At 38.2% G+C, this 15,969-nt stretch overlaps 1 protein-coding gene across 4 annotated transcripts; it reads right to left on the bottom strand.

Annotated features, from left to right (window-relative positions):
• Positions 1–7,241: 7,241 nt before the first annotated feature.
• LOC110873830 (putative lipoate-protein ligase A) lies at positions 7,242–13,048 on the bottom strand. 4 transcript variants are annotated; one of them, XM_022122845.2, is made up of 8 exons: positions 12,934–13,048; positions 12,774–12,850; positions 12,084–12,165; positions 10,247–10,337; positions 8,485–8,742; positions 8,167–8,405; positions 7,872–8,020; positions 7,242–7,616 (listed from the first exon to the last, which is right to left on the bottom strand). In XM_022122845.2, the coding sequence occupies exons 5-8, from the start codon at positions 8,661–8,663 to the stop codon at positions 7,404–7,406; spliced, it is 780 nt and encodes a 259-aa protein (XP_021978537.1). In that variant the 5' UTR covers positions 8,664–8,742; positions 10,247–10,337; positions 12,084–12,165; positions 12,774–12,850; positions 12,934–13,048; the 3' UTR covers positions 7,242–7,403. The 4 variants fall into 4 exon arrangements, with proteins under 4 accessions (XP_021978537.1, XP_021978534.1, XP_035832581.1 ...); XM_022122842.2 differs by lacking the exon at positions 12,084–12,165; XM_035976688.1 differs by lacking the exon at positions 12,084–12,165 and having other exon boundaries at positions 12,774–13,025.
• Positions 13,049–15,969: the final 2,921 nt, after the last annotated feature.

Raw genomic sequence — 15,969 nt, 5'->3', positions numbered from 1 at the left:
ACCTTTAGCCCTTCTACCACAATCCCACCACTTTCCCATTTCTTTCCCCCAACTACGGGTCAATCATCTTCTAATTTCACAATCGCACCAAATTCAACTATTGTGCATGCTATGCCCTCTTTTAGACCACAAAACCAATCGGGGTTTCAATATTCAACTCTTCCCTTCGGACAATCTTCGGAAGTTCAAGGGGATGGTTATGATGATGGGTATGAAGAGGAGTTTAGGGGATACGAAGAAGAAGGTTTTTACTATGGGGGTGATGGAGGATATTCGGGGTTACAAGGCGAAGCGGGTCAACAAAGTCAACCTATTCAACAATTTCAAAATATGGGTAGACTACCGGTTGGAGTGCAACATATTAGACCGCAAGGGCCACAATTGCAACGCCCTACACCGTTACAACAAGTGCGGCCTCAAAACATGCAACCTCAATTTCAAGGGTCGATTCCACAACAACCAATGCATCAACATCAATATCAACCACCGTTTGTTCCTCAAGGGCAAATGGGTCAACCAAGGGCACCATTTGGCGTACCTCAAAGACATCAAAGGGAAGTAGTACGGGGAATTGAAGCTCACTTCCGGCCAGTTATCACTAACAATCCTTCGCCGGTAGTGATTCCTCATCGAGCGGATGGAAGAACCTTTGAAGTTAGAACAACCGCTCTCCAAAGTTTACCAAAGTTCAAAGGGTTAGCAACGGAAGAACCCTACTTTCATTTGGAGACATATGACTCCATTTGCAACACTATTGGAGGTCAAGGGTTTTCTGCGGATGATGTCAAGTTGGTCCTTTTTCAGTTTTCCCTTGAAGATAAAGCGAAGAGATGGTTTCATACATTGCCCTCCGCATCCATTTTTACATGGGCCGACATGCAACAAATATTCTTGGATGAATATTACACTTCTCAAAAGACCAACGATGCTAGAAGAGGTTTGAGAAGTTTCCAACAACAATCGGGGCAAATGTTTCACGAAGCGTTTGAGAGGTTCAACATGATGTTACGGAATTGCCCTCATCACGGGATCCAAATTTGGGAATTGTTGAATGCATTTCATGAAGGGTTGAGTTCGGAGGATGCACGGGATCTAATGTCCATCACTAATGGTACATTCGGTACCAATTATGAACATGTTGATTGGGCATTTTTAGAACAAATGGCGGTGAATTCGAAGAGGAAAGCTCAATCGTCTAGGCGAGCAAGGCATGTGACACAAAGGCCGCAAGTGCATGGAGTAGAGAGTGGTAATGTTCAAACCACAAACCAAGTGTACAACGTGTGCACTAATTGCAACGAGATAGGCCATACGGCGGAAGTTTGTGTAGTGGGAGTGGTTGATGAACAAGTGGAAGAGGTTAATGCTATTCAAGGAGGGGGTGGTCAAAATTTCAACATGAACTCCAACACATATCACCCCGGGTTACGAAATCATCCTAATTTCCGCTACGGGAATGCGGCGAACCAAGCTAACCCAAATTTTCAAGGAGCTCAAGGTAACTTTGCACCTCGTCAACAATACAATCAAGGCAACTATAGAGGTGGAAACAATTATGGGTACCAAGGGCAATTTCAACAACCGGGTCAAAGTGGTTCGGGGCAATCCTCATCAAGTGGGAATGAAGTTATCGATATGCTTCGGGCCATGCAACAAGATATGCAAAAGCGAAATCAACTTGATGAAGTTCGAATGCAAAAGGATGAAGTTCGTGACAAGACCATCCAATCACTAACAACCCAAATGGGTCAATTGGCAACCGATGTGGCGGAATTGAAGAAGGGCAAAGGTCAACTTCCTAGCGACACCAAGGTAAATCCTTCACATGGTTCGTCACAAGGTAATGTTAATATTAATCATGATAGTGTTTTGAGGAGTGGTAAAGAATTTAAAGCCAATTTGTCACCCGAATTGGTTGAGGGGGTGGTTGAGGACCTCACGGGTAATGAAAGTGATGATGAAGTTTCACCGGTAAAACCTCAAGAATCAAATGTTAAAAAACCGGGGTTGGGTGAAAATGAAAAGAATGAAAAAGTTGAGGGTGAACCGAGTCAAGTCCCGTTTCCATCGGCTTTGCATGACCCGGGTAGAAAAAAATTTATTGCGCCAAGAGGTCCCCAAAAAGAAGAGTTGTGGGACATGTTTAAACAAGTAAAAATCAATCTTCCATTACTTGATGCAATAAAACAAGTACCCGCTTATGCTAAATTTCTTAAGGAATTGTGTACACAAAAACGACAACAAAAGAAAAAGATGCCTAAGCGGGTAGACTTGACTGGTCAAGTGAGCACAGTTTTGAATGGGGAGCTTCCTCCTAAGCTCCAAGACCTGGGCACGCCATTAATTAACATTCAAGTGGGTAATTTTCAAATGGCAAAGGCGTTGCTAGATCTTGGAGCCGGGGTTAGCATTTTACCGGGGGGCTTATATGACAAATATGATTTTGGTCCGTTAGTAAGGGTAGAGACAACGGTTGTTTTGGCCGATTTGTCTCATAAGTTACCCCGGGGGATGGTTCAAAATGTAATTGTTAAAATTGATGAGTTTTACTACCCGGTTGACTTTCTAGTTTTGGACTACTCGTCCGCGGACCCAAAACAACAACAAAACGTAATTTTGGGTCGGCCATTTTTGAGCACCGCACATGCTGTCATCGATTGTAGATTTGGTACAGTCGATATGACTTTTGGAAATCAAAAAATGCGTTTGAATGTTTTCACTAACAATTCTAATGCTAATGGTGTTGATGAGTGTTTCATGGCAGATATAGTTGAAGGATGCAACCCGCGTGAGTATGAAGAGGATGGTATGGAAGTTTATTTGTGTGATTTTTCTGAACATGTACATGCTTATGCACTACGGGTTGAAGAAGAAAAGCAAGATGCCATGGCCTTGAGGGAAGGTCGGCCGCCATGGACTCACCAATTTGAAAGCTTGCCGGTGGAAATAGACTCGGGAACTAAACCGTCATTGGAAGAGCCGCCAAGGTTGGAGCTTAAAGACTTGCCAAGCCACTTGAAGTATGCGTTTTTAGGGGATAATGACACTTTGCCGGTCATTATTGCCTCTAATTTGGAGTTGTCACAAGAGCAAGCTTTATTGGAAGTGTTAAAGGAGAATAAGGGAGCTATTGGATGGACGATTGCCGATCTCAAAGGAATTAGTCCATCTATCATCATGCACAAAATTATTACCACCGAAGATGCAAAGCCGACACGAGAAGCTCAAAGGCGATTGAATCCGAATCTAAGGGAGGTAGTTAAAAAAGAGGTAATTAAATGGTTGGACGCGGGAATTATCTATCCGATTTCGGATAGTGCTTGGGTGAGTCCTACCCAAGTCATGCCTAAGAAGGCCGGCATTCAAGTAGTCAAAGATGAAAATGGTGAACAAATTGCCACCCGATCGGTCACCGGGTGGCGTGTATGTATTGACTACCGAAAATTGAATGCCGCCACTTCTAAGGACCATTTTCCGTTACCTTTTATTGACCAAATCATTGAAAAATTATCGGGTCAAAAATATTACTGCTTTTTGGACAGGTATTCGGGTTACAATCAAATAGCAATACACCCGCATGACAAACACAAGACCACTTTCACTTGCCCATATGGCACTTTTGCTTTTCGGCGAATGCCGTTTGGCTTGTGCAATGCTCCGGCCACTTTCCAACGATGTATGATGAGTATTTTCTCGGACATGGTTGGAGAGTCGCTTGAAGTATTCGTGGATGACTTTTCCATTTTTGGCACTAGTTTTGATGCTTGTCTCAACGAATTACAAAAAGTTTTAAAACGGTGCGTTGAGAAAAATTTAGTGCTAAGTTGGGAGAAAAGTCATTTCATGGTGCAAGAAGGCATTGTGTTGGGTCATGTAATTTCGGAGAGGGGAATGGAGGTGGATAAGGCAAAAATATGGGTAATAGCATCTTTGCCACCTCCGAAAAATGTTAAGGGTGTGAGGTCATTTTTGGGGCACGCCGGTTTTTATAGACGTTTCATAAAAGGTTTTAGTGTCATTACCAAACTTTTATGCAACTTGTTATTAAAAGATGTCTCATTTGAGTTTACTAATGAGTGTATGCAAGCTTTCACTGTTTTGAAGGAACACTTGGTCAAAGCTCCCATTTTGCAACCGTCGGATTGGTCAAAACCATTCGAGATCATGTGTGACGCAAGCGACACTACTATCGGTGCAGTTTTGGGTCAACGGGTTGACAAGAAGCCGGTGGTCATTTATTATGCTAGCAAAACGTTATCTGAAGCGCAACTGAATTACACCACAACCGAGAAGGATCGACCCGCGCCAACGCCCCGGGGACGAGCCCCACTCTGACAAGAAGGAGCTCAACAACAAGGTGGGAGTAGTAGCGGGTCATTTGCATTTGGAGAATGGAATGACATGATGTCTTCCATTTTTGGACCTCCGGGACCGCGCTATTACTAGTCAGGTTGTGTTCCTCCCTTGTATATTTTGTGCATATTTGTTAGTTTGTTTTGTTTATGGTCGGGTGGTTGGGTGGTGTTAGTTGTTATGTTGTGTTTGGGTTGGTGCTAGTCGGTGGTGTGTTGGTGTTAAAAAGAAGAAAAATATAAAAAAAATTATAAAATGAAAAATCCAAAAAGAAATTTGTGGTTTGAGTGTTGAACTTTTGGATGATGTGAAAAAGGTTTAGTGATCAAAGCCTCCTTAAACCATACATTGGGGTCAATGTATCCCAAGTGTGGGGATGCGGGGGTGGGGGGGGAGGGAATTTTTGAAGATTTTGAAATTTTTTTTAAATCAAGCGAAACGATGTGAGAATTTGAACACCTTAGATTAACCCCAAATTGATGCACCGGCAACCCTTGATACCCTTTTCATTCTTGGTGAGAGTTGAAGCCACACTTGTATATAAATAATTCTTATCTTTGATGAGAGTGGCTACGGGTGGGGGTGCATTAGAACTTGTGCTTGAATAAGGTTCGAGGCCTTAGTTGAACATGAATGTAGAAAGGATAAGGGCATCTAGGTAGCCTCGTCATTGGTGTGAGCGAGTGTGGGATTTGGGGGTTGGACCTCATAAGTTATATATATGAGCATGGTTGCGAGAGGGGCGGGGGTTTGGACATGTAGTAGCCATTTTGTGCTTAAAGCCTATGATTTGTTACCCCTTAGCTAGTTTCCTAAAATTTTACCCAACTTGACCCGGTCTTATAGTGTTAGTAGTTGTTTTAGTAGTATGTAGAGATGTTATGATGTTATGTTGAATGTTTGGTGTGCTTGAAAAAAAAAGAGAGGAAAAAAAAGAGAAAAAACAATGAAAATTGAAAAAAAAAAGTGATGTTTAGTTGTCTTGTATATATTAGTTAAATTGGTAGTTGTTAGTTTTCTTTATTGTGTAATAAAAAGACCGGGTTAAGTTTTCGCTACTTCATATATATTCCGTTTCCTACCCATACACCTAGCCACGTTACAACCTTGAAAGTCCCTTTGATTTGCATTCATGTTTGGCACTTGTTAGGAGAAGGATCGATTTAGGTACAAGCCTATAGTTGTGCAACCGCCCGTTAGCCTTTGTGTGTCTAGCTCATATTGCTAGTGCTTACTTGTTACCGAGAGGAGAGACATAGTGAGGGGTGCGTTATTTTGGGTGTTAAAATGGGGTTAGTAAAAGGATTACATTTTTCTACTTGGTTTATATTGATCGCTTAGTTTGAAAACGGTTTGATGAGTTACTTGGGACAAGCAACGGTTAAGTGTGGGGATGTGACGGGTGGTCCATAGGACAACCCTTTAGATAACTACGGTTGCTTATGTTTCAGGTGCGGTTCGGGAGCTTAAAGTGGATAAAATGCAGCTTTGGATGGTTTGGGGATGAACGGGTCGTGCGCGGAACAAAAAGAGAAACAAGGCACAAAATTCAGACCGTAAATTACGGTGGCCACCGTAATTTACGGTGGCCCTGAAACATAAAAAAATGTCCACCGTACCTCAGTCTTCAATCATCGTAACATCTTGAAGGCCACCGTAAATTATGGTGGGTACCGTAATTTACGGTGGAGGCTGCGAGGAAAACGTAACTGCCATCATTTAATCAGTTTTTGGTTGTCTTTTTACATTATCTCATCATTGGGCGGTTTGGAAGCATCCTAGGGGCGATTTTGGCTGTTGGCACTTGGTTCTAAACAATTTCTAACATTCGGTTTGTGTTTTTGATTCGTATGAACATTAATCGTTATGTGATGATGATGTACCAAGTCATGCGTGGCTAAACTTATGGTGATCATCTTGGGTGAAGGTTTCTCTAGACTTTTGTGTGTTTGTTCCGTTATTTCTAGAATGATAACTTGTGTTTGCTTGATTGTCATGGTGTATGCATAATTGTTCGTAGCTTATTAATTGATATTGCAATTTCTAGTCTCAATCGTACGTTCTTGGTGCCGTTGGCAATCGAGATATTACGGGAAGGGTTAGGGTTGGTTATTGATTAATTGATCATCGGGAATCAACCTCGCGTTTATATAATCCGAGTACTTTGTTCCCTTTTATCACGTCAATTATTTATGCATGAGTTATGTCTATGTAACTCTTTCTAGTAGGAATTTCACACAATTGTTGAAAGAAACCGAATCCTAAGATGGTCGCTTGTTCCTAATATGTTTATAAACTTAATCTTTGATTTGCAATCTAAGTAGTTAATAGTAGCTCTTAAAATCAAAACAATCAACTCTTGAATTTTAATTTCTGCATTTTAGTTTAACTTTAGTTTAAGTGCAAAGCTATAAAATCACACATTTTCCACATACTCCCTGAGTTCGATACCCACTTACCGCTAGCTAATTAGTTGTAAATGGATTAAATTTGCGTGTACCTACGACAGCACGTCATGGCTCACAATTCGACTTAAAAACCATCAAACCAAATCGTAAACGCCTTTACGAATTTCCAAGAATTAGTATATTCACATGTCAATATGCAGCAACACACGATAACACGAATATTAAATTTTCAAAGTATTAACATGTACATTCATTACATTGCATGAACTTTTATAGACTCACAAAAATATTGAATCTAACAAAATATACATGCACAAAGGGATTGTAACCTAGCGGTAACAAGGTGTGTAGAAAAGACCTCCCTCCTCTGAAGGTTGTGGGTTAAGTTAATGGTGTACACAAGTGTAAATTTAGAAGTAGGATTAGTGGATGTCAGTATACTTTAGTTACAAAATAACGACATTAATTGTGTGACTCATGTGCCTAATCTCAACCATGTATTGCACAAATGTTTATAAAGATTTAGAGTTGATGACAAGAAACCCAACCAATAAGATATCATGAAGATCAGATGATCAATGAATGATAAATAATAATCTGCAAATCCACGACTCGTGGCTTAAAAAAATTGACAAAAAAGAATCATATGGCGATCATATTGGCAGCCTCTAATTCCTGGTTAGTTAGTAATCTCGAGGTGGGAGTAAAATTCACATTTGATGAAGATTTGACCGCTTCAAACTCAGTTGACTCGACTGAAAATAGTCTTCCTGCTGCACCAATGGTTCTACTAATGAAATCTGACCTTGAAATGTAGTCCTTCATAGGGCAAACGAAATCAAGATGATCCCTAGCCTAAACAGAAAATAGCAAATAAATGTTAAAATAAGAGGCTTGACAAGTAATTAACCGTTTAAATTTAATATAACATAGCGCGTAACAAGAGGATTGCGTATAGATGGATAACGGGTCACTTATATTACAGGCCAGAATCAGTTTTGCTGCCCACGTTTTATAAAAAAATGAACGCGCTAAATATGATTACAAACAATATTTATAAAAAGTGAACGCAATATTAAATTTAACAAACAGATAATATTATTAACATACCAGTCGATATTCAGGAGCCCGTTTAGGAAGCTTGAGGTAGGACATGTTACGAGTCTCATAATCCCACAAAAAAGATGTATGATGAATCCACCGATTTTTAGTAATCGATTGTGCGTTCCCACCAAACTTGCGAAGGCCAAACACATAGTCTATAAAACATTAAATAAAAGGTCATGACTCATGCGTTAGACTCGTAACATTCGGTTTTTAAATAAATTGCAGCAAAGAAATTATAGAAATTTGTGCATCAACAGAATATATTTTCAAATAAGATTTAAGAGTCAATTTTTCATACCATTCTCACGAAGCCTGAAATCAGCAATTCCTTCGAAAACCTGACTGTATAATAGGCTGCTCCAAGACATGATGGGTCGAGGATACGGTTGTACATCGGCAACATCATCCTTGTTACATATGAATGAAACAAATATTGTCCCATGATCAACTATTACGGTCCCGCCACCAGTAAACCTTCGTATGACGGGAATATTATCTTCTAGAACAGGTTTAATTTCAACAAGTTCAGCAGGTTTCCTAATAACAGATTCACGTAAACTGATAAGATCTCCGATCTCCATTACATATTAGAACTATTGTTAGCAAAGACACTTACCCAGAAATGCCCATGACGATGTTGGGTCTATCTGCCCCGTCATTTATGATGCACCAATTGTCTGATGAGGTCCGCAAAAGGCATTCTTCAATCTCCAACTGCTGTAGGATGGGCACCCCCTTCATTCTAACGATATTCATTAGCGGACGTCCTGCTTGTGCAACGTGTCGTGTAGCCATTAAAGCAGTTTTTCATGAACTGTTTTTTTCTTTCTTTCGGTTTTTGTTAATGTGAGATTGTAACAATCATTTCCAGGAACTGCAAAAAAAAGTATATAGATGAGTTTTTGTTATCTTGAAACGAAGGCGTTGTAGCTCAGCTATATATATATCAAGATCAATGGAAGTAGTTACAAAAAACTAAGTACCAATGCCATTCACAAGAACAACAGAAACAAAACAAGAAGAGTTTATAGTAACCTGGGTTTTTTGGGAGTGTTTTCAGGCCTGAGGTGCGCGCCTCATGTACATAGGCTGTATTTAAGCATCAAACTGTTGTAGAATAGGTTTTTTTGGCTTGTACTTATAGGTAAAATCATATAAAACCGTATTTATGGCTATATTTTGGATATGGGATGCTAAAGATATATATAAAAAGTTATATAATCACTTTGCACCTCGGGTACGAAAAGCCCACCGCTTTTGCGCTTCGCCCCTTGGTTTTAGACCTCGTCGCTTTTGTGCGCCTCTCGCTTTTTAAAACCAAGATAGTAACCGGCAGATTCATAGTTTCCAGTATAGGTAGGGGTGTTCACGGTCCGGTTTTGAGTCTTTTGACGTTTATAGGTAAAACTGTGAGCCAAATAGTCGGTAACGGTTTTTTATTATTGTAAACGAAAACCAAACCGTCAAAATTTGAAACCAACCCGTCACTAACAGTTTGGCTTCGGTTTGGTTTCATGGTTTGGGCTTACCGAGTGTTTATAAAAACAAATAAAATATATATATAAAAATATTTCTAAAATAGAGCTGTCAGAAAACAAGCTATAAAAAAATGGAAATGCCCAAAATTACAGCTTCTAAATGCCCATATACAGTGTTACACGCATCATCCTTTTAAAACTACTTAAATTCTAATATTCTTCGTGGCGTTAATGGTTAAATTTGTCAAACTGAACGTATACTTAAGATACAACAAAGTAGACAACTAAAATCATCATTACTACACACAATGTAACATTTTGAACAGATTGCGACAAACAGAACAGGTATACTGATATGACACTTCATGAACCCTAGAACTGAGTATCAAAACGGTATATCAGACAAACGAATGCCAAAAACGTATACACGGTGTTAGAACAACTGCCATGAGCCCATGACAAAATTGATGATTGGTTGAAAAATTGTATTTTTACACCATACTACGCCTCGCCTAAAAAAGCCCCGGCTTTTTAAGCGCCTTGCGCTGAGGCCCAGAGCTCGCCCTTTGCGCCTCCATCGAGTGATCCAGTTATGGATCAAACGTTAAGCATTGTGCCACAAAATCCAATTAAGCTTAAAAACAAATACTTAAAATCTGTCAAAACAATATATAACTCCAATTGGTTCCAACCCAAATACAAACCCTAGTTCTAAAACTATAATAACTAAAGAATCGAGCATCACAGATGGTTTAATCAAGCTTACAAATCAAACAATCTACGGTAACAATGACACACATGATCAAATTAACATAATCTACTATCACGATTACAATTTGCAACAATCAAAGTATGTATGAACAACTGAATTAACAGAATTTGAAGGATTAGAGATCTAACATTCGTCCGGTGCTTGAGAGAACTAGTTTCTGGACCGAGCAGTTATGTCGAACTCCGGTTGAACGGTGCAAGATTGCGGAGCTGGTTGGATCTGCAAAATGGACAAGTAGTTGAGTGACGACGAAAATGTATTTCCTATATAGACAAACACAATGCCAGGGAATAGTGTTTTCCATCGATTGGTTGAAAGGGGCGGCTGCCCAATCATAGGAAGCCACTTACATGACATCCACAAAAGCTATTTTTTTAATCCAAACTCAATTTGCGTATATTTCCTATGTAAAACTTCAACAAGGCAACTGGTCTGGTGGAAAAGACGCTGGCTATCAACCGGGTTCGAATCCCATCAATTGCAAACTAAGATCTGCATATCTTGACGAACAAGATGTACAGAAAGCATCAACAATTGTACCGATTCAAGTTTTTGTTGTTGCTTTATCAACAAGATCCAATCGGAATGTAATTTACAACTTGAGCACAAATCTCTACTCACTATAGTCGATTTTATATTTGGTTTTCAGAGGTTAAAACCACTTGCATTTAATTCAGTGTGTAATATGTACAATGCAGTGAATTAAAAGAGTACGCTTGCTTTTTCCATTTTTTTAAAGGTGTTTAACTCTGAGGATGGCATATGAGGACTTTATTTTTCGTGTTTTGTTTTCTCTTTTGGTTACGAAATTAGTACCAAACAAATGCCCGCCGCAAAGCGCGGGAAATCCCTAAGAAAAATAAATAATTGTAATGTCATCTGGTTTTTAGAAGGTTTAACTGGGTAGACCAGTGAACCATTAGCGGCTGATTCAATGTCCGGCATGGTTTTCAAAACATAAGGTAGGATATGTAGAAATTAGTAACCAGGCTGACCAACAAGACAACTTTTGCGTATGGAAACATGTTAAACTCGAGCTTGAGCACTCTTATGTTAAAACGATCATCGTTCAACTTGAGCTCGGACCATTTACACCCTAACTCGTAACAGTTATATAATTACATTTTCCAAATCATATTAAAAAAAAAATTACTCAATTTAATGAATTCAAGGTCTAATCCAAGTGTGTCAAGAAACAATTTGATGAAGGTCCACCAACAGTGTGTGAGTGTGATATCGGACGAACAGAAGAAAAACTTTCGCAAACGCAAACTATATAACAAAGTGTATAGGTAAATGATAAATCAAGTCTTAAATTCAAATTAACCGGGTTCGAACCCTTACCTGGTGTGAATCGAAATGGATCCAGAGGTTTTTATGCTTGATTTCGAGGGGTTTTCGTGAGATCGAAACAGAGTTTTATGTTATGTGGTTAAGCTTTGATCTCAGATGATTTGTTGGAGATGAACAGGAAAACGGAATCAGAAATTAGATTAGGGTTTATGAAACGATAAATGGATAGATGCGTCATGGGTGGGTCAGTTGGTGGATTTTGGTCACCACACCAGAGGATTCAGATCCAATCCACTGTCAAACATTATTAGGGGTGAGCATTTTTGGATCCGGACCGAAAAGAACCGATAGCCGACCATAAAATAAATCGAAACCGACCCGACCCTAACATTTAGGTATTTAGTTTGGTTCTTGTTTTGCATATCAAATCGGGTTCGGGTCGGTTCCGATTCTTTATATCAAGGAACCGACTTGGACCTTATGGAACCGATATATATTGTATATTAAAATAAATACACTAGGCTGGCCCAGTAGTGATCACGACCTTTTAATCCCTAATAATAACACATAACCGCCCATTAGAGATATGATATCTTAAAATAACCTAGTTGTTAACAGTTCACGGCTGAAACAAACAGAATTTCATCATTCGAACTTTTTTGCTTAACTTACTTTGCTTAATTCTTTGTTGCTAGTACTGTGCTGAATTCATCAATTAAGCCTGCGTAGACTAGGTACATCACAAGCTCTTATTCTAATTCAATAGACAAGTAAACTTGATCAATATATACAAAGAAAACAATTCGATTGTATCATATAGTTCGCATTTAAGTTTCGAATATATACAAAGAAAACAAATCGACTGTAACAAATCGTTTTATTGTTGTTTATCCGTAGATGGTTCGAACATGTTCCACGGACATAAAGGTGTCTAATAGTACACGTTATCGTTGTTGCTATTTTGTTTTCTAGTCGACTAAGAGCACACGTTATCGTTGTCGCTATTTTGTTTTCTAGTCGACCAAGAGTACACGTCTAATTAGTAAATGATCCTTTTAACATGTTCCACGGACATAAAGGTGTCTAATAGCTTAATTGCTGAGAGAATGATCTCAAATGCTTCTATCTCTAACCTAACAAAAGGGCATGCTAGAAACCATAGAGACCAGTTACATAGACTAGTTAGTTCACTTTGACATTTTATCGAACACCTTGTGTGCATAAAGTGCAACCTTCAAAACTAGACTACTTCAATGAAGCATAACCAACGAATCAATTTCATAGCATTCAAACATTACCCAGCAATTTCATACCAATCAAATCAATTACATTAAGCAGCAATTTCGTAAACAATAAACATACCTCATGAGTTATGATATATTCCTCCCAATTTGAACTTTGAAGTGTGAAATCATGAAATATATTGAAATTGGTCGAATCTGTATTAACTTTATATGTGAAATTATAGCATAAATCGGTCTGAATCGCTTGAAATAGATGATCCTGTAGTAAATTGTGATACCTGGACAACTTTGAATTATCGGGGTCGGATTTTGATCTGGAACCGAGAATACTGAAGTAGGTACAGGAATCGCTTTTTGTTTTATAGTGTGTGTGGGGTGGGGGGGGGGGGGGGGTGTCCATTTTGTTTTAGTATGTTGTGTGTGTAGGGTTATTCATCTTTCTCCAAAATCCGAATTCAAAGTCACCCGAATCCGAATCTACTACTTCTAATAAAACAAAATAAATTTATGCCACTTGGCATCATCTTAAACATGTTATTGCCACGTGTGATTCTTACACTCCATGTTCTTTTCATTCGAGCGGCAAAATAAGAGAACGCTTTTTCTTCTTTCACACTGCGTTCTATCGCATCCTTTGTTTCCATAAACATGAATTCTAAATCTTATTTCAAATAAAAACCCTAGATCTAATTTTGTATTTCACCTTGCCGATTCATCTCTCAATGAATCCTCTGGGTCATTTGTTTCATCTATTGCTTCTTCATCTCTGTAATTTTCCATCATGTATCCGTAGTATTTCTTGAATCTGACTCTCTTCCACGGAGTGGCCGCATTCAGTTTCATCGGCTCATATCAAGAACGATTCTCACCTCGAGGGACTTATTTAGTGCTCCGATCTGGTAATTCATCGATCTCTGATTCATATAAGGATAGAATTCCCTATCATCAATGCTTGGCAAGGATTTCGTTCACTGGTGTACCCTAACTCTACTGATTCAATTTTTTTAGGGTTTTTATTGTGAATAGGTTTTGTTGATGAGGATGTTAGATAGTCAAAGCCATGGGATTTCAATCCTTTCTGATCAATGGTGTTTTTCAGAAAATCCTAAATCTCAAATCTGGTAATAAACAGATGGTTATGTGTTTTATAACAGAAATGGTCTTGAAAATTGTTTGGATTGAATTGAATTGAATTAATTTGAGTTAATTAAGGTTAGGGTTTATGTGAATAGCTTTGAATAGTGTTTGGATTGGATAGAACTGAACTGAATTAAGTAAGGTTAAGGGTTTGATAAGTGGTCTCGCAGATGTGTAAGCCGAGTTGATTGGTAACGATGTGTAAGCCGTAGATTGGTGGCGATAGAAATGAGATACCAGCAGGCAATGACGATTAAGGTAAGTATATCGACCCCTGTAGATAGCCTCCAGATTACCCACTTGATATAGGTATGTCGATTTCTTCATCTCAAAGGTGTGTTTTTCATATAATTATCTCTCTTCGTTTTAACTTTCTTTCATCGATTTGATGTTAAATATGCATTTGTTTTCGGTTAGGGTTTTTAGAATCCTCTAATAGATTTGATGTTGAATGTTCATTTGTAAGGTATGCATTTGTTTTAACTTTGATGCATTCGTTTTAACTTTCAAATGATGTTCTTTGTTGTAGTTGAAACCAAGTTAGAGTGCATTTGCAGACAACCTAGAAGAGGCTGCAAATTCTTATATGACTATATTAGAAAAAGCTAAAAGGGTTGTTCCACAAGATATGCACAAAATACACCTGTTAAAGTTGGAGTTAGTGATTTGTATGGCTAATAAGTAATAATACTTTTGTATTTTGCTTGAGCTATATAATTATACATCTAAACTACACATCTATGTGTAGGCAACTGCAGGTCTGAGACAATTGGGATGCATCTAAAAGAATTTTGCTGTTGTTGCCATTCTTTAAAAAAAAATTAAGTCATTTAAGTGTAGTTTTAAAGAAAGTTGGTAATCTAAAGATGGATTTGTTGTTGTTGCCATTCTTTAAAAAAAAAACAACTCAGTTTTGATCTGAAACCTGGTCCGACTGTAACCCGTTCTTACCCAAAACGAAATAACCCCTTTTTTTAGTTAACCCATACCCGTTTTGACCCGAACCAAAATAAACCCTGTATTTCTTGATAAAGTTCATAACTGTATAATGATCTTGGGGAGGCAGCCTTAATAATACATCTTGGGCAACTTTTGACCCTAATAAAAATAACGATCTTGGGGAGGCAGCCTTATTTACATGATTTTTTTTTTGGTTTAAGCTATTATTTTTCCTTAAGGATTTTCCTTGAGGAAGATGATATGTAGAACCTGGATTACCATTTTTTCAAATCTCATTCAAGTTATTGAAATTCTGTTAGATGATTACAATTAGGTTATTTGGAATTTGATGATTGGATTAATTAGTGATAAGAGGGTTTGGTGGAGTTTCGCTATTCTACCATCCAAGATGTAACCAAAGAAGATATGAGGAAAACATTAAATAAACAATACGGGGGCGACAAGGAGCGATTTAGTATATGATATAAGTGACTTATATTATTAGTTTTATCTAATTTCTCAGAATTTGGTGGAAATTCGGGTGCGCCTAACCAGACTTGCTGATGTTTTGCAGCAGTGGCTTTCTTTTGATGTGACAACTCGAAATTCCAAGATTCTAATTCGTATCTATTGCACGTTCTTGTTTTGTTTAGTTGTTAATTGTGCAAATAATTGGCTAGGGAATTGTATACGCTTTGGTGCAATAAACCGTAGTGTGTGATTGTACATGGTTATGTGTTAATTGTGAGAAACTTGTTAAATGCATAAACTCAGTGGTGAAACTAGGAAATGGTTATGAGATGGTGTACTTGTGAAAAAATATAACAATAGAGGGTGTAAAGAGTCATTAGTGAAACATAAATAATACTTAACCCTAAATCATTCACTAAACCTCACATCAAGAATCAAAACACGTACCCTCTTATTCTCTAATCCTCTCTACAACCACCTTCTTATCATTCTTGGATTCACAAGTCTTTTGCATCAAGTTGATTTCCAATCCATCTAGAATCGAATCAAGGTAATCGTTTAATCGTTGTTTGTGATTGTTTGATTGTTATTGATCCTTGATTATGTGATGCATGTTAAAAACCCTAGTTCTCCATATATGATAGTTCTGTGGATGTTGATTGAATCATGATTATTGTGAAATAATATGGATCAGTGGTGTAATCGTATGCTTAATGTCAAGATGCTTTGCATGCTATAACTGTTGAATGAATTGGATGAATGATGTT

Source organism: Helianthus annuus, chromosome 8 (assembly GCF_002127325.2).
Source record: "Helianthus annuus cultivar XRQ/B chromosome 8, HanXRQr2.0-SUNRISE, whole genome shotgun sequence".
Classification (NCBI taxonomy): Eukaryota; Viridiplantae; Streptophyta; class Magnoliopsida; order Asterales; family Asteraceae; genus Helianthus; species Helianthus annuus.
Note: the sequence above shows the minus strand (reverse complement) of the source record. Positions and strands in the feature narration are given on the sequence as shown.

Excerpts from the sequence above, each read along its gene's own strand:
- LOC110873830 (XM_022122845.2), bottom strand. The coding sequence starts at position 8,663 with ATGGCTACACGACACGTTGCACAAGCAGGACGTCCGCTAATGAATATC. Across the intron at positions 8,406-8,484 it reads ATCGTCATGGGCATTTCTGG|GAAACCTGCTGAACTTGTTG; the intron begins GTAAGTGTCTTT and ends ATCTGTTATTAG. Across the intron at positions 7,617-7,871 it reads GGGCTCCTGAATATCGACTG|GCTAGGGATCATCTTGATTT; the intron begins GTATGTTAATAA and ends TTTTCTGTTTAG.